The sequence below is a fragment of the Engraulis encrasicolus genome, chromosome 12, assembly GCF_034702125.1.
Source record: "Engraulis encrasicolus isolate BLACKSEA-1 chromosome 12, IST_EnEncr_1.0, whole genome shotgun sequence".
NCBI lineage: Eukaryota > Metazoa > Chordata > Actinopteri > Clupeiformes > Engraulidae > Engraulis > Engraulis encrasicolus.
In genome coordinates, this window is record NC_085868.1 from 49,415,360 (window position 1) to 49,430,183 (window position 14,824).

Below are 14,824 nucleotides of genomic sequence, written 5' to 3' on the forward strand. Positions count from 1 at the left end.
AGATGCATGGTAGTACAGGTAGGTAGGCCTACAGTGAAAAAAACTGGATGCACCCGGGTGTGAATAGCCAGTCTTGACTGTGAGTACCTAGAGCGACTGGATGGCAGAGCCAGACGGCTTGTGCTGGAGTAACGCAGTTCTCTTCAAGTAACATAAGGTCATGAGTGAGCTGTCATGACTGAGTTGCAGTAGTCAACGCGGGACAGGACTGTGGCCTGGACCAGTCGTTGTGTAGAACATTGTGTCAGCACAGGTCACATTGTGGTGGAAATGACAGTGGTGTGGTGGAAGTTACATTCATGCTGAATTTTGGTCATAAAATTGTTACAAACAGTTTGTCTACTATCTCATTGATGTTTATCAATAATGTTTTTTTTAATGTTTAGAATGATGTTAAATCTTTCAAGAATAACAAAGGGTAACTTTGTTTAGCATGTTTGTGTGTCCAAATAGTATTTATTGTCACATGCAGATGTCAGATGAATGTTCCAGTGGAATGTCATGCACAGCATTCACCTGACAAGATTTTACATCACAATTATTAACTCCATAACCAACCAATATATGGCTATATTTTTTAAATGATGTTTAAGGCTGAGTAAAATAACTTTGAATCAAAATAATCTTTAATTGGCTTTAAATTAGTAAAATCACATGACTGATATGTGGCAGGCCACTTCCAAAGAATAACAAATACAGCGATGAAATAAAAATATACAGGGATCCACAGAATAAAACGTTTCCGTTAACACTTTAGAATAACTACCTATTTATAAATAATGAGCTAATTATCAAGAAAATGTTCACAAATGTTTATAAATGGGCGAGAAATACTATGTTAACACAGCAGACACAGTGCAGTCGCATCGGTCCTGGAAGTTTCTCCTCCAAAGACCAAAAGGCATGAAACCACATGAAACTCACACAGTAGAATTTGATTCCCACTCCACTGTGCAGACGTAGTTTGGTTATTAGTCATTTACAAACATTTGTAAATGCTTTGTTAAATGTTAAGTATTATTAAATGTTAATAACATGTATATAAAGCTGTGAATAGTTATTCTAAAGTGTTACCACATTTCCTACCTCATCTCAGCCCATGTTGCAAAAGAAATTGAGGTAGCGATATTCATTACATCACATGACACTGAGCTGACACTTTTATCCAAAGCAACTTACAGTTATTATAGATACAGGGTATTGGTTACAGTCTAGAGCAGCGGTTCCCAACCTTTTTCTTCAGGGACCCATGTTTTTACCGTTGTAAGCTTTGGTGACCCAATCGTGCAATGATCGATAAATGATAGCCTCTGTTTCCGGCGAAAACTCATTTTAGTTAGGTATTGTATTCCTTAATTCATCTTGGGCCAGATATAGAATTATTGTTTAATGTAGCACTTACCTTTTGTTGCTTATATGCATATATTACTAGTTAAATACATGCTTTGTCATTTATTCAACATGGACTATATGGTATTTCAAATTAAACCCCTTAAAATCAAGAAGGCTTCGCGACCCTCTGTGGATCTTTGGCGACCCATAGATTGGGTCCCGACCCATAGGTTGGGAACCACTGGTCTAGAGCAGTGTTCCCCAACCAGGGGTACGTGTACCACTAGGGGTACACGAGCAAACCTCAGGGGGTACGTAGAAAAATATAATTATAACAAATATATTGAGTGTAGTCACATTGGGATAGAGGAACAGAGCATGAATGAGGGCGAGGGGGTACTCATCGTATGAAAAAATTGCTTAGGGGGTACGCAGGACAAAAAAGGCTGGGAAAAACTGGTCTAGAGCAATGATGTCTTGCTCAAGGTCACTTCAGCCAGGTGAAAATGTAGGGAGAGATGAGGGTGGGATTCAAACCTGCAACCCTCTGGTCTTAAGACGCCACAACTGCCTGACAGATAAAATAATAATAAAATGTCTTAATAAAATAAAGACACACCGAGTCACATGTTGGTCTGTCTTGACATCAAGGTAGTTTGCCATGAACAGGGGGAAAACTTGTGGTAAAGACAAAAAGATTTGAGGTGAAGACGCTTGTTGACATTAGCGTATGGAAATGTGCTCTAAGACAGATTTAATTTTGATCCAAGAGCTAACCAAAAGCCTGGGTAGAGGGAATGAGTGAATGTGGTCTGTATTTTGTGCAGGAGAGTCATTGTGTCACCATGGACACTGTGAAAAGACAGAATTCCAGCTTTGTGATCCACATACACTCCAATTCTAGACCCTGGGATTACATTGAGGTTGATTTCCTTTCTATTGTGTATGAAAAAGCTTGAGGAGTGTGAACAAGTCAAACTCCAGGAGTGCTGATTGTACCCAAATCGAGATCTTATTTCTTCTTTCCTGGTGATCTCTTTAAATGAAAGAGCAACCGAAATCTCTTTTGAGTACTTCTTTAGTCCACTCCACTCTACTTCCCAATAGCATCTTCCAGACATACTCTCTTTACACAGCACCTGGCACCAGTGGTCAAACCTCCCTGGATTATTGGGACATTGTTGCTGCACTAGAGTGCAGGTAACTTCCTTATTTTCCTCAGACAGCTGTAGAAATTGATTTGCAGTGATTGGATCTAGATGAAGCTGATAGGAATCTAGTTGAGAGAAGTATAGAAAAAACAATGTTAATGTCACAAGTCACCAAAACAGCTGGGCTGTATGCTTGAAATGTGATGTACACTTACATTTTAAGAAATCTCCCCGGGTCAAGGGCTCCCGAGGCTGCAACAGGGTGATGAGTTTGACTGAAGAGAAAAGACATCAATTAGCAGGCCTATTTAATTCAGATGTATTCTAGAGCTGAATTATAAAACTAGCCTAATGTCCAGGTTCATGCAGTTATATTTAGACATAATTGGGGTAGTCCATACCAGTTTCTGTTATGCTGCATGTCCCCCATTTAAGGAAGTCTTCCAGTTTGTCTTTCAGCTGAGACACACTCAGTGTCACTTTCTCAAATGACACATCTGAACTGATGCCTGATATTGAACTTTCTTGGACAGTTAAGGAACACAGAGACGGAAAACTCTGTTGAGACAAAATATAGTGATGAGGATATTGGAAATTACATACACATTTTCATAGATTCTTTTTTTAAAATGTATTACCTGGAGAAAGCTTGTATGGTTGTGTGTTTTTGACAGGCGTTCTAGTTCAGCATCTCTCTTCTTCATCGTTGCAATCTCCTGCTCCAGTGTCTTCATGAGTTCTTCAGCTTGAGTCACATCAGCCTTCTCCTGATCTCTGATCAGCTTTGTCACCTCAGAGCATCTTCTCTGAATGGAACGAATCATTTCAGCAAAGATCCCCTCAGTGTCCTCCACTGTTGCCTGAGCAGATTGCTGTATGGAGATACATAATTTTACAAGACGTTAGCACCCTCCAATGAATGCATTTTGCCTGTGAACTGGCTACTGTGAAAGGTGTTCGCCTCTGTGGCTCGTAAGTCATATTTATGCATGTATAGACATGTACAGTAGTTTTAGTTATTTGGAATAAGTTCCCTTTTTTATTTATTTAATGTTTGCGCTGTCACTGTTACTCATTGCTATTTGAACTGTTCAACCACTGTTTGATAGCAATAATGGCAAGTTAACAATTCTCAGAGAACTGTTGGGGTAAGTAAAACCAATTTAAAAAGTTGCTTTTGCCCTGTGACAGTTGACCAACTTCAAGTTAAAAAAAAAGCTATGAAGAAAAGAGTCATTGCATGCAATGTCTCTCGCACACAAAAATAACGTGTGAATGTGAATAGAAATCATTTTGATGTTTCCTGTACTTAAATAGCTCTACTTCTCCCTCACCTTCATCACCCTGACGGCTTCCTTCAGCTCCTCCAGGTGCTTTTGTTTCTCCTGGATTGTCAGCGTACATTTCACTCGGCTTTGGCCCAACTCTTTCTGTTTGGCAAGCACATGGTTATATATAGTAATGATGACACATGACATACACATGACACCACCTTTTTTTGAGTAAGGACAGACCACTGATCTCATACAACATATAGGCCTACTTTGTTTTCTATGATATTAACCAACTTTTATCTCAACTTATCACAACAGGTCCAAAATCTATGGAAGCACTGGCGTGCACAGACATTTTGGGGGCAGGTGCTGGGGGGGCATGTGGAGCTTCAGGCTGCCTTAGCTTTATACTGATTATATAATTAGGCCTATTGATACATTACATATCCCTATTATTATCATACTGATCTATTATTAATTGTCAAGCATTTCTAGATTATCATGTCAACAAAGACCTCAAATCATTGTGGAAAATAACAAAACAAAACAAAAAAGAACTTTCAAAAAGAAAGTTTTGTCCAGGAGGGCAAAAAGAGGCAGGTGCTTCACCACCTCGCCTCAATCTGTGCACTATTATGTCTGGCAGTAACAGTGTTTTTACCAAAGAACAGCATAAACCAGTTAATGATTACTGAATGTTCTTACCTGTTTCTCAGTTCGCTCTGCTGCAACTGAAACTGCTTTATGCCCATTGTGTTCATCCATAACACACAGCACACATATCAGTCCCTCCAGGATTTTGCACTGGGATTTTGTGATTTTTGCGGTCAAAATGCCTGATTTTGTGGCGGCATTTTCTCATTTTTTGCAAAGATTTTGCGGCATTTTCTCATTTTTTGCAAAGATTTTGCATCCCTTTCTGGGTTTTTGGTAACTGAAAACCACAATCAGTCTAAGCAGGCTTAAGACAAAAGAGAGAGAGATTCAGAAACACACTTCCTATAGGCTATAATAGAATAATAAAATATTGTCAAAAACTGTCAGAGCGTCTTATTAGCCAGTGCGTCCAATGTGTAAAAAAAATCATGGCCGCGACACTCATAAATCTCTGTCGATATTTTAAAACGACTTCGGGGGAAAACGGGACAGCGCCTTATGAAAAAATACTTGTGGGTATAGCCTAGGCTACCACTAGGCCTAATGAAGAGCGTCGCGGAGTACAGTAGGCCTAGGCTATATGCAAGCGTTACAATGTCACCTGTTGGAAGACGCGTCTCTCTCTCTCTCTCTCTCTCTCTCTCTCTCTCTCTCTCTCTCTCTCTCTCTCTCTCTCTCTCTCTCTCTCTCTCTCTCTCGTGCTCGTATTGCAAGCTTTTGCATATTATTTGCTTGATGCAAAGTTGTGATGGCATACACGCTCTCGTTGACATGGCTGTGTGCATGGTTGCATGGATTCGCAAGACTTTATTGCAATAACACAGTGAAAGCGTGGACGGGCCGTTCACTTCCTATCTCGGTGTCCTTGACTGAAACAAGTTGCAAAACTTCACACTTCCGAAACCTTTGCGATCGGCACTACGGTGATTGTTATCAGAAGGCTTGTGCCTACGCATAGACATAGACCCCTAAATTACAAACATTAGCGAACATTGAAAAAAAGATCAGACAACGACCGTCGGGTAGCATGCTCATGAAAGCGACAGGGGAGAGTGGAGAAGTTCCGCAAAAATGTAGCCTAAGATGTTTGCTACTGTGCAACAGTACCGTCACTATTTCATGACTGCATACACTCTAAAAAGAGCTGGGTTATTACTTTGACTAAACCCCTGGGTCAATTGCTTTTCTATAAAAAATGGGTTAAATATAACCCATATTGGGTTATTTTTCTGACCCATTACCTGGGTTATTGGCCAAACCCACATCAGCACCCAGGCCCTGGGTCATTTCAACCCTGTAATCTAAGTTATCTTGTCAACGATATTTGAATTTTGAATTTTACCGGTCGCCATTGCCAAAACGGCTACCGGGCTACCAACGTCCAGATGAGAGGACATCGGATGGCTTCTGAAAGTATTGTTTCGGTAAGTGTGCGCCTTTTATGTAAACTTGCCATATGCGATGTAAATGTGCGTCAGCCGTGAGTTCCTGTTTGTGGAAAGCAAAGGCACATTTCATAGAAAGTTACACATTTCGAGTAATAGGAGGAAACGGTATTAACTAGTCTTTTAAGGGGAGCAAATGAATAAGCACTTAGTCATAACCGCAGCGGTTTGCTGGTGGATTTGGGAATATAGATGCTTGCTTTAATGAATTTTACAAATGTAGGCTACATTTCATTGGAAAGTTACATGTTCCTCCAGCCTTCGTCCAGGTTCTGTCAACGGTGGTTAGTTAGCTACGGTAAGTCATAATGTTAGCCCTTCTGGGATTCATTTGGTTGCTATTTCGCTTAATATAGCTCATAACGGATGGTTGGCTGTCAGATTGGGCGGATACTTTTTAGGTAGATTGGGCTAAGTGTGTCCACTACACCAGCGATACCTAATGCAGGACGCTAAACTAACACAAATCTGACAAATTATATCTAGCCGCTACCAGAGATTTTTTTTAGGAAGGGCCGCTACTTCACCTGCTCAACCCAACCTAGAATGCAATAACGACAGCATTTTCGTTTGGGGGGCAAGCTGGCATCTGAAGACTGTCAGTGTCTTCGGTTACCACAAGTGTCATGATAGTTCTACATCAGGGAAGTCGGTGAACTTTCTTCTTTTTTTGTATCACCTAGAACTAGTTTTGTGGGTGCAACTAAGTGCTTGTGTGACTTGACTTCGCCTGCGATATTCTGAGCTCACTGCGAGTCCGAACTCTGATAAAGGCAGAGGAAGAGCTCGCGCATAATATTACCGGCATGTTAGGTGTGGTAAGTCGCATCATGTGCTTGGTCAGCTTGCTTGCGCAAGAAAATGTTGTCGCGACAATGGTTTATTGTTTGTGTCAACTGACGTTTCTTATCTCGGCTCGTATGTGCTATGTGCTTTGCTTGTTTGGTTAGCGTCGTAGCTTGTGTACTACATAACTGTTTGATTACCGTATGCGGATGAAGCTGGCTGCGTGGAAAACTGTTTACATTCACCTGTCGTTGTGTTCCAAAATCATAAGGCTTTAATGTGGAGGGTTATAGTTAGCCAATTTCTCTCTTTCACGAGCAGGGATTTGTTGCTTTGTTGACCCTTGAGAATCAATGTTGTTGACGCTACAGGGAAGTTTCCTGGTTTAAAGAAAGTTGTGGCTAGAGCTCTATAAGGCAACAGCTACTTCAACAAGCTATGCATGATATCAGCCGCAAATCGTGCGTGTGTAGTTGTCCCAGAGACCGTTTAGTTCTAGTGTGACTGTGTGATATTGTACTCTGTAGTATGTGCAGTATTTCCGAAGACTGGTTGGTTTATATTTTTGTTAATGAAATATGTAAAGTTGTTGTGTGCACTACAGTAGTGAGACAAAAGCCTTTCATATATTTAGGTTGCCTGTATGTTTTGAAGGTGTGTCTGCAAAGCTCTGTAACGTTTTGTCTTTTTTTTTTTTTTAAATCTCTTATGCTCTGGATAAGATGGACGTCTTTCCTCTGACCTGTTACCAAGACAGCTGGATGTGTAAGAAGCTGGAACTAAGTCACTGAAGAAGTAAACCGATGAAAACCGATTTGGATTGTCTGAGAGATGTAAGTGACTGAGTTCAGGACAAATGTGTATGTCAACTGTATTGTAGGCCTATTACTTTAACAACAAAATCACAATAACTGCTTATTTGTTTGGCTGTAGGACACAAGTAAAAGGAGAAGAATGCTGCTCAGCTGGGTTGGCGAAGCTCTTGGATATCATCAGCACATGTATGAAGTAAGTTTTTTAAATGAATGCACAACAGCAGGCGTTAATGCGCGTGCACACACACACACACACACACACACACACACACACACACACAATGAGAGCTGGCCTGATATTGTTCTTTGATTCTGTGAATGTGTATGGAATGCCTACAGTACTGTCTGGTGTCACTTCAGACAATTTTGCAACGGTTTACTGTATGTTCTCTCTATTTGTCTGCCAAACTCTCAAACTTGTTGTCTTTCTTTTTGCCTTCTTCTTTGTGCACTGGTAGGCACAGTCATTCCGGTAGGCACGGAGTCGTTCCTCGATGGACGTGATGACCTGGGACCAAAACCGCTTAATGTGTATGAGGCTGTGTCTGCATCGAGGGAAGAACCCAGCACTGTGAGTGTATGATCCAATAATTGTAAACATGGGTGCCAGTTGTACTATATATTTCACAGTAAAATCCCAATTACTATTACTCATAGTTATTCATTCTTTTTCTGCTGTAGGACACAAATGAAAGAAGAGTACTTCTGCTCTGCTGGGTCTGCGACACTACTTATCCGAGGAGTCCTCAAACATCAGGATGTAGGAAGTAAGATCTTTATATGTCATGCATAACAGCCCATGCGTGCACGCGCGCGCACACACACACGCACACGCACACGCACACACACACACATATGCTCATACACACACGTACAAAACATGCGCATGCACACCCCACTCTACACCACACACAACCTTAAAGGAAAATCCCTACTAGTTTCAACATCCAATTATATTGTTCTCACTACCACTGGCTTGTCAGGACCCAACAACGCAGTTCAGGATAAATGTGTATGTCAACTGTATTGTCAACATGATCTCCAAAAATGCTGTGCTCCTGGACACAGATGTTAAGGACACGAAATCCGTGTCCAGGAGCACGGATTTTGCCAAAATTCCGTGCTCCTGGACACGGAATTGTTTTCCGTGCTCCTGGACACAGAATTGTTTTCCGTGATGGACACACAGAAGTGCTCTCTTTGTTCTCCCACAGCTCTATGTTTCCACAGTCTTTGACCTCAATCAAATATTTTTTCTCAAAAAAAGCATTTCTTACTGACAGGTTAGGGTTAGGGATTGTTTTGGTCTGGGCACAGCTAGTATTCTTTCATTCATTATATGAATTTGATAGCCTATCAACCAACTGGAAAAGGTATTTCTCAAAAATATGTCTTTAATGACAGGTTAAGGTTAGGGAATGTTTTGGTCAGGGCACAACTTAAATTGCTATAGCATTATTTTGCTTAGGATTAGCATTTGGTATATATTTTCTAATGATAGAGTTAACACAGTGCTGTGAGTATATGGAAAGCACTTCCGTGTGCCCATCACGGAAAACAATTCCGTGTCCAGGAGCACGGAATTTTGGCAAAATCTGTGCTCCTGGACACGGATTTTGTGTCCTTAACATCCGTGTCCAGGAGCACAGAATTTTTGGAGATCAGGCTGGTATTGTAGGCCTATTACTTTAACCATGAAATCACAATAACTGCTTACTTTTTGGCTGTAGGACACAAGTAAAAGGAGAAGAATGCTGCTCAGCTGGGTCGGCGGTCACACTACTTATTCAAGAAGCTCTTGGATATCATCGGCATGTATAAAGTAAGTTTTTTTATATCAATGCACAACAGCAGGCGTTAATGCACACACACACACACACACACACACACACACACACACACACACACACACACACACACACACACACACAATGAGAGCTGGCCTGATATTGTTCTTTGATTCTGTGAATGTGTATGGAATGCCTACAGTACTGTCTGGTGTCACTTCAGACAATTTTGCAACGGTTTACTGTATGTTCTGTCTATTTGTCTGCCAAACTCTCAAACTTGTTGTCTTTCTTTTTGTCTTCCTCTTTGTGCACTGGTAGGCACAGTCATTCCGGTAGGCACGGAGTCGTTCCTTGATGGACGTGATGACCTGGCACCAAAACCGCTTAATGTGTATGAAGCTGTGTCTGCATCGAGGGAAGAACCCAGCACTGAAATGTGAGTGTATGATCCAATAATTGTAAACATGGGTGCCAGTTGTACTATATATTTCACAGTAAAATCCCAATTACTATTACTCATAGTTATTCATTCTTTTTCTGCTGTAGGACACAAATGAAAGAGGACGTCTTCTCTGCTGGGTCTGCGACACTACTTATCCTAGGAATCCTCAAACATCAGGATGTAGGAAGTAAGATCTTTTTTATGTCATGCATAACAGCCCATGCGTGCACGCACACGCACACACACACACACACACACACACATACAAATCATGCACGTGCACACTCCACTCTACACCAAACACAGATAAACACACACAACCTTAAAGGAAAATCCCTACTAGTTTCAACATCTAATTATATTGTTCTCACTACCACTGGCTTGTCAGGACCCAACAGCCTCTTTTTTCCAGCCCTGTCCGTCATCTCATTCTAATGAGTGCATGATCTGTTTACATATAAAACAGACATAGCGTGTAGCACCCAAAATGCACATGCAGTCAAGTCAAAAATAACATATATATAATTTCCCTAAACCATATTTATGATGACTGAGATGGAAGAGCCATGTCTTAATCATTAACACTTTTCTTTTGTTTTGCTTTTTCAAGACTTATGGTGAGATGCCAAGAGCCGCCATGAGTGATATGCAACCTACAGCTTCACCATGTTTTTGGGAGATCATCTACTACGTGAACCATGAGTATCTACAAGCCAGCTACTTTAAGTCCTTGAAAAGGTAGTGATGTCATTCAAGCCAGATCACGAGACAAGGTCCTGTACAAACTGTCAATCTAAATGTTGCGACATCCCTGTCAGTTCTTTTGGACTGAATACATGCTGTGTTTGAAATATATTATTCGGATAACTCCCCATCAGGGAATACCTTGTCTGTTAATGACGGATGGACATGCCATTGACATGCCGTGCACACTTTGATGTTTTTTATTTTAATGTTTTCTATGTTTTCCAATGTTCTTTTTTTATTTATGTTCTGTTATATGCTGGTTATGTAAGTACTGTATGGAATGTAGTGACTGTAGAGACCAAGACAAATTTCAACCTGGGGACAAAAAGTTCACACCACTCTGTTAGCGCAGTTATGGATGCACTGTAAATGCACTGTAAATGCACTGTAAATTCTAATCTCTAATAGCTATTTTGATAAGTTTCAATCAGGTTTCCGTGCCTACCACAGCACTGAAACAGCTCTTATTAAAGTTATGAATGACATAAGATTGAATTCTGATGCTGGCAAATCATCCGTCTTGGTACTTCTTGATTTGAGTGCTGCTTTCGATACAGTTAATCATTCTATACTACTACATAGACTGGAACACTGGGTTGGCTTTACGGGCATAGTGATCGACTGGTTAAAATCGTACTTACAACAAAGAAGTTTTTTTGTCGCCATTGGAAGACATACTTCATCACCAATGTCTCTGGATTGTGGGGTCCCCCAGGGCTCCATTCTGGGACCACTACTGTTCAATCTGTATATGTTGCCACTGGGACACATTATCGAGAATAACTCCATAAATTACCATAGCTATGCGGATGATACCCAGCTCTACTTATCTATGTCCCCAAATGACTATACCCCCTTGAATCACTCTATCATTGCATGGACCAAATTAACAAATGGATGTCTCACAATTTCCTCCAGCTGAACACAGATAAAACTGAAGTAATTATATTTGGGAAAAGAGAGGAGAGACAAAAGATTGCTACTATCCTTGAAACGAAGGGACTGAAAGCAAGGGAAACAGTTAAAAATCTTGGGGTCCTCATTGACAGTGACCTAAACTTCAACAGTCACATGAAAGCTATTACTAAGTCTGCATTTTATCACATAAAAAACGTCTCTAAATTTAGGGGCCTGATGTCTAAACATGATCTGGAGAAGCTAATACATGCCTTTATTTCTAGTAAAGTTGATTACTGTAACAGTCTTTTTACTGGCCTCCCCAATAAAACCATTAAACAGCTTCAACTTGTACAAAACGCAGCTGCAAGGGTTCTTACAAAGACAAGGAAGTTCGACCACATTACTCCAATTTTAAGATCGCTGCATTGGCTCCCAGTAAGCTACAGAATTGATTTTAAGGCTATGCTACTTGTGTTTAAATCACTAAATGGAATGGGACCCACATATCTACTGGATATGTTTCAGCTGTATGCACCAACTAGGTCACTAAGGTCAACGGAGAAGAATTTGCTGGTGATTCCAAAAGTCAAAACAAAGTGTGGAGAGGCAGCCTTTAGCTTCTATGCTTCAAAGCTTTGGAACCAGCTTCCAGATGACATAAAAAATGCACCCACTATTGATAGCTTTAAATCTAGACTCAAGACAAAGCTGTTCTCAGATGCTTTCCCCTAGCTTAAATTACTTATTCTTATTATTTTTATTTTTTATTTAATTTGTTTCATTTTATTTTATTATTATTTTTACCTTATGTTTTATCTTAATGTTTTTAAATGCTTTTTGACTCTAATTCATTTCCTTCTTTCTTCCCTGTTTCCTTTCATTTACATTTGTTAACTTTGTGAAGCACATTGAGTTGCACCTGTGTATGAAATGCGCTATATAAATAAACTTGCCTTGCCTTGCCTTGCCTTAAATTTTGTAATTAACCAAAAGTACGGTGAGAAGCCTGTTTGTGCAGATGGACCTGCTGGCGGGCCTGTTTACTCATAGCTAAAAAGCAACATATTATCTGTGCAAAAGCACATGGGCTCTTCGAAAAGGGGTTAAACATTTTAATGTGCTGTTTTACAGCGTGCTATACAAAAGGTAAGGTGAAACTAATTTTTTTAAATTCTATAATTGTACAGTGTCACTGAAATCAAATGCATTGGTAAAACTGAACCATTTCCTTTAATCCCGTTTAGCACAGCCTGTGTTTGAACTATACTGTCACCAATATTGTAATGACTGAGTTTTAACCTGTTACTTAAGGCTCTTGGTAATGTCATAGCAATGTTGCTATGATGTAGTTGAGTCTTTTCAGTCATGAGTGATCAGTCTTGCTGATAACCCGTCTTTGCAAAGAGGCTACAAAGATGCATGTAAATTCAATTAAGGTTTTATTGCTCCAATGCTATCATGTGTTAATGCTACACTGCTGTGATTTGCATCTTTATAGTATACTTTTATGAAATGTATTGTTAATTATCTTCATTGTTCAGCAATAAAAAAAAGATCTGAAATATTATGCATTCTTGTATTTTGTTTTTTTTAAATTGATCTTAATTAATGCATTGGTCAACAATTCTGGTATATTTCACCCTAATGTAATAATGTTAAGTCATAATTGTTTTTTGTAAATCCCCTTGCAATTTAAATACCCAATATTGGGTTAAAGTATGAACCCAACAAAGAAGTCAATATGACCCAACAATGTGGTAGCAGGTCTGACCCATTTAATGGGTTCTTTTAACACACAAATTTGGTCAGAATGACCCATTTAGTTGGTTTAGGGGAATGACCCAATGTGAGGGTTAAAATATTTTAACCCAGCCAAAGGGTAGGCCCAATACTGAACCAGGGCCTGGGTCAGATAATAACCCAATTTGGGTTGTTTTTGACCCAGGCTTTTTAAGAGTGTACACTTCTTCGTCATGGATAAATGGGCAACAATACTTTTTCCACCCAGGATTGCACTGAAAAGTAGGCTACTGCTGTTAAAAAAAAAAGGTTATGAGTGTGCAGCACCGACGCCTGCGTGTAGGCTATGTGTCAGGGAGGGGAGGAGAGACGCGGAACAGCTGAGATGAGGGTCGCGACTTCCGAAATAGCAGGCAATTCTTTTTCAATGTTTCAGTGACATATTAACAAAAATGCTTCGTATTGGTTTTCGTCTCCGGTGGTATTGTAGTCACAATTTTATTTTTTTGACGAAAATATAAATCAATAAACTCCACGGAATGTTGAAATTTTGCGGGAAAAATGCGGCTTTACGGGAATTACGCGGCATCGTGAAATTATGCGGAATATCATTGAATTTGCATGAATCCACGCGATCGCTGAATCGCGAAAAACTGGAGGGACTGACATATACATGTTTGATCTGTGCGACAGAAGACCTCCAGCGGTTTGTCATGCTGAGAGCAGATCAGATGCTTTAGTTTACCATCAGCTTCAATCACTTTGTGTTTCTTGCCTGGGAAGAGGTCGCTGTGAGCCTTGAAATGAGTTTCACAATAAGAGGACAGGCACACCAGACAGGACTTGACAGCTTTCCGTTTTCTCCCAGTACAGACGTCACACTCCACATCTCCAGGTTTAGCATAAGTCAGTGTTGGAGAATCAGACTGCATTCCTGACTTTTTCAACATTTCCACCATATTTGCCAGTATGGTATTCTTCCCAAGGGCTGGTCTCGGAGTGAAGGTCTGCCTGCACTGCGGACAGCTGTAGACTCCTTTCAGGTCTTCCTCATCCCAACAGCCTGTGATACAATCCATACAGAAACTGTGTCCACATGGAATAGCCACAGGATTCTTCAGAAGATCCAGACATATTGGGCAGCCGAACTCATCCTGGGACAGTAACAAATTAGCATTTGCCATGGTTAAAGACTTCACCAAAACATACACACACACGTAGTACACTTACAAGGAAGTATCAGTTTCATTTCTCTTGAAGTGGGACTTCCCATAAAAATGGGTGTGGCCAATTGAGTCTCTGACGCAGTTCTAGAGTTGCAAAACAAGACAGCATAATGCCTTGTTGACAGCATAATGCCTTATGTATAGCTGCTTGTCATTTCCACACCAACCAAATAGTATAGGCTACAATTATTAGACTTTAATGAGCTGCCAGAAGTAGCCTAGTGAATATTTAATGGTTATCTCTACGGCTCTGTTAGGGCCTATGTTATTTCACTTCCTCAACAATAACCTATGACACTACTTCTATTCTGTCTGTCAATTAAGTTTCATGGAGAGATTGTTGGTGGGTTTGGGCTCCAACCCAGTAAACAAAATGACGTTTAAAGGACGTCTTTTTTAGGTCATTTTTGGACGTATAATTTAGGTCATCTGAAGGTGCAGACTGTTACTCCAGACGACGTCTTTTTCGGACGTCTAATGGACGTCCATTTTTGACGTCTGTACTACGTCCATATTAGG

General features: G+C 40.3%; 1 protein-coding gene and 1 long non-coding RNA gene across 2 annotated transcripts; one reads left to right on the plus strand and one right to left on the minus strand.

The window, feature by feature from the left end:
- Positions 1-454: 454 nt before the first annotated feature.
- LOC134459885 (tripartite motif-containing protein 16-like) lies at positions 455-14,272 on the minus strand. Its single transcript, XM_063212386.1, has 7 exons — positions 13,752-14,272; positions 4,463-4,541; positions 3,818-3,913; positions 3,122-3,355; positions 2,885-3,041; positions 2,699-2,758; positions 455-2,608 (listed from the first exon to the last, which is right to left on the minus strand). Exons 1-7 carry the CDS (start codon positions 14,261-14,263, stop codon positions 2,076-2,078), a joined length of 1,671 nt encoding a protein of 556 aa, XP_063068456.1. The 5' UTR covers positions 14,264-14,272; the 3' UTR covers positions 455-2,075.
- LOC134459886 (uncharacterized) lies at positions 9,144-10,329 on the plus strand. Its single transcript, XR_010036892.1, has 4 exons — positions 9,144-9,282; positions 9,587-9,686; positions 9,797-9,879; positions 10,303-10,329. It is a non-coding gene; the product is annotated as an uncharacterized LOC134459886 (long non-coding RNA).
- Positions 14,273-14,824: the final 552 nt, after the last annotated feature.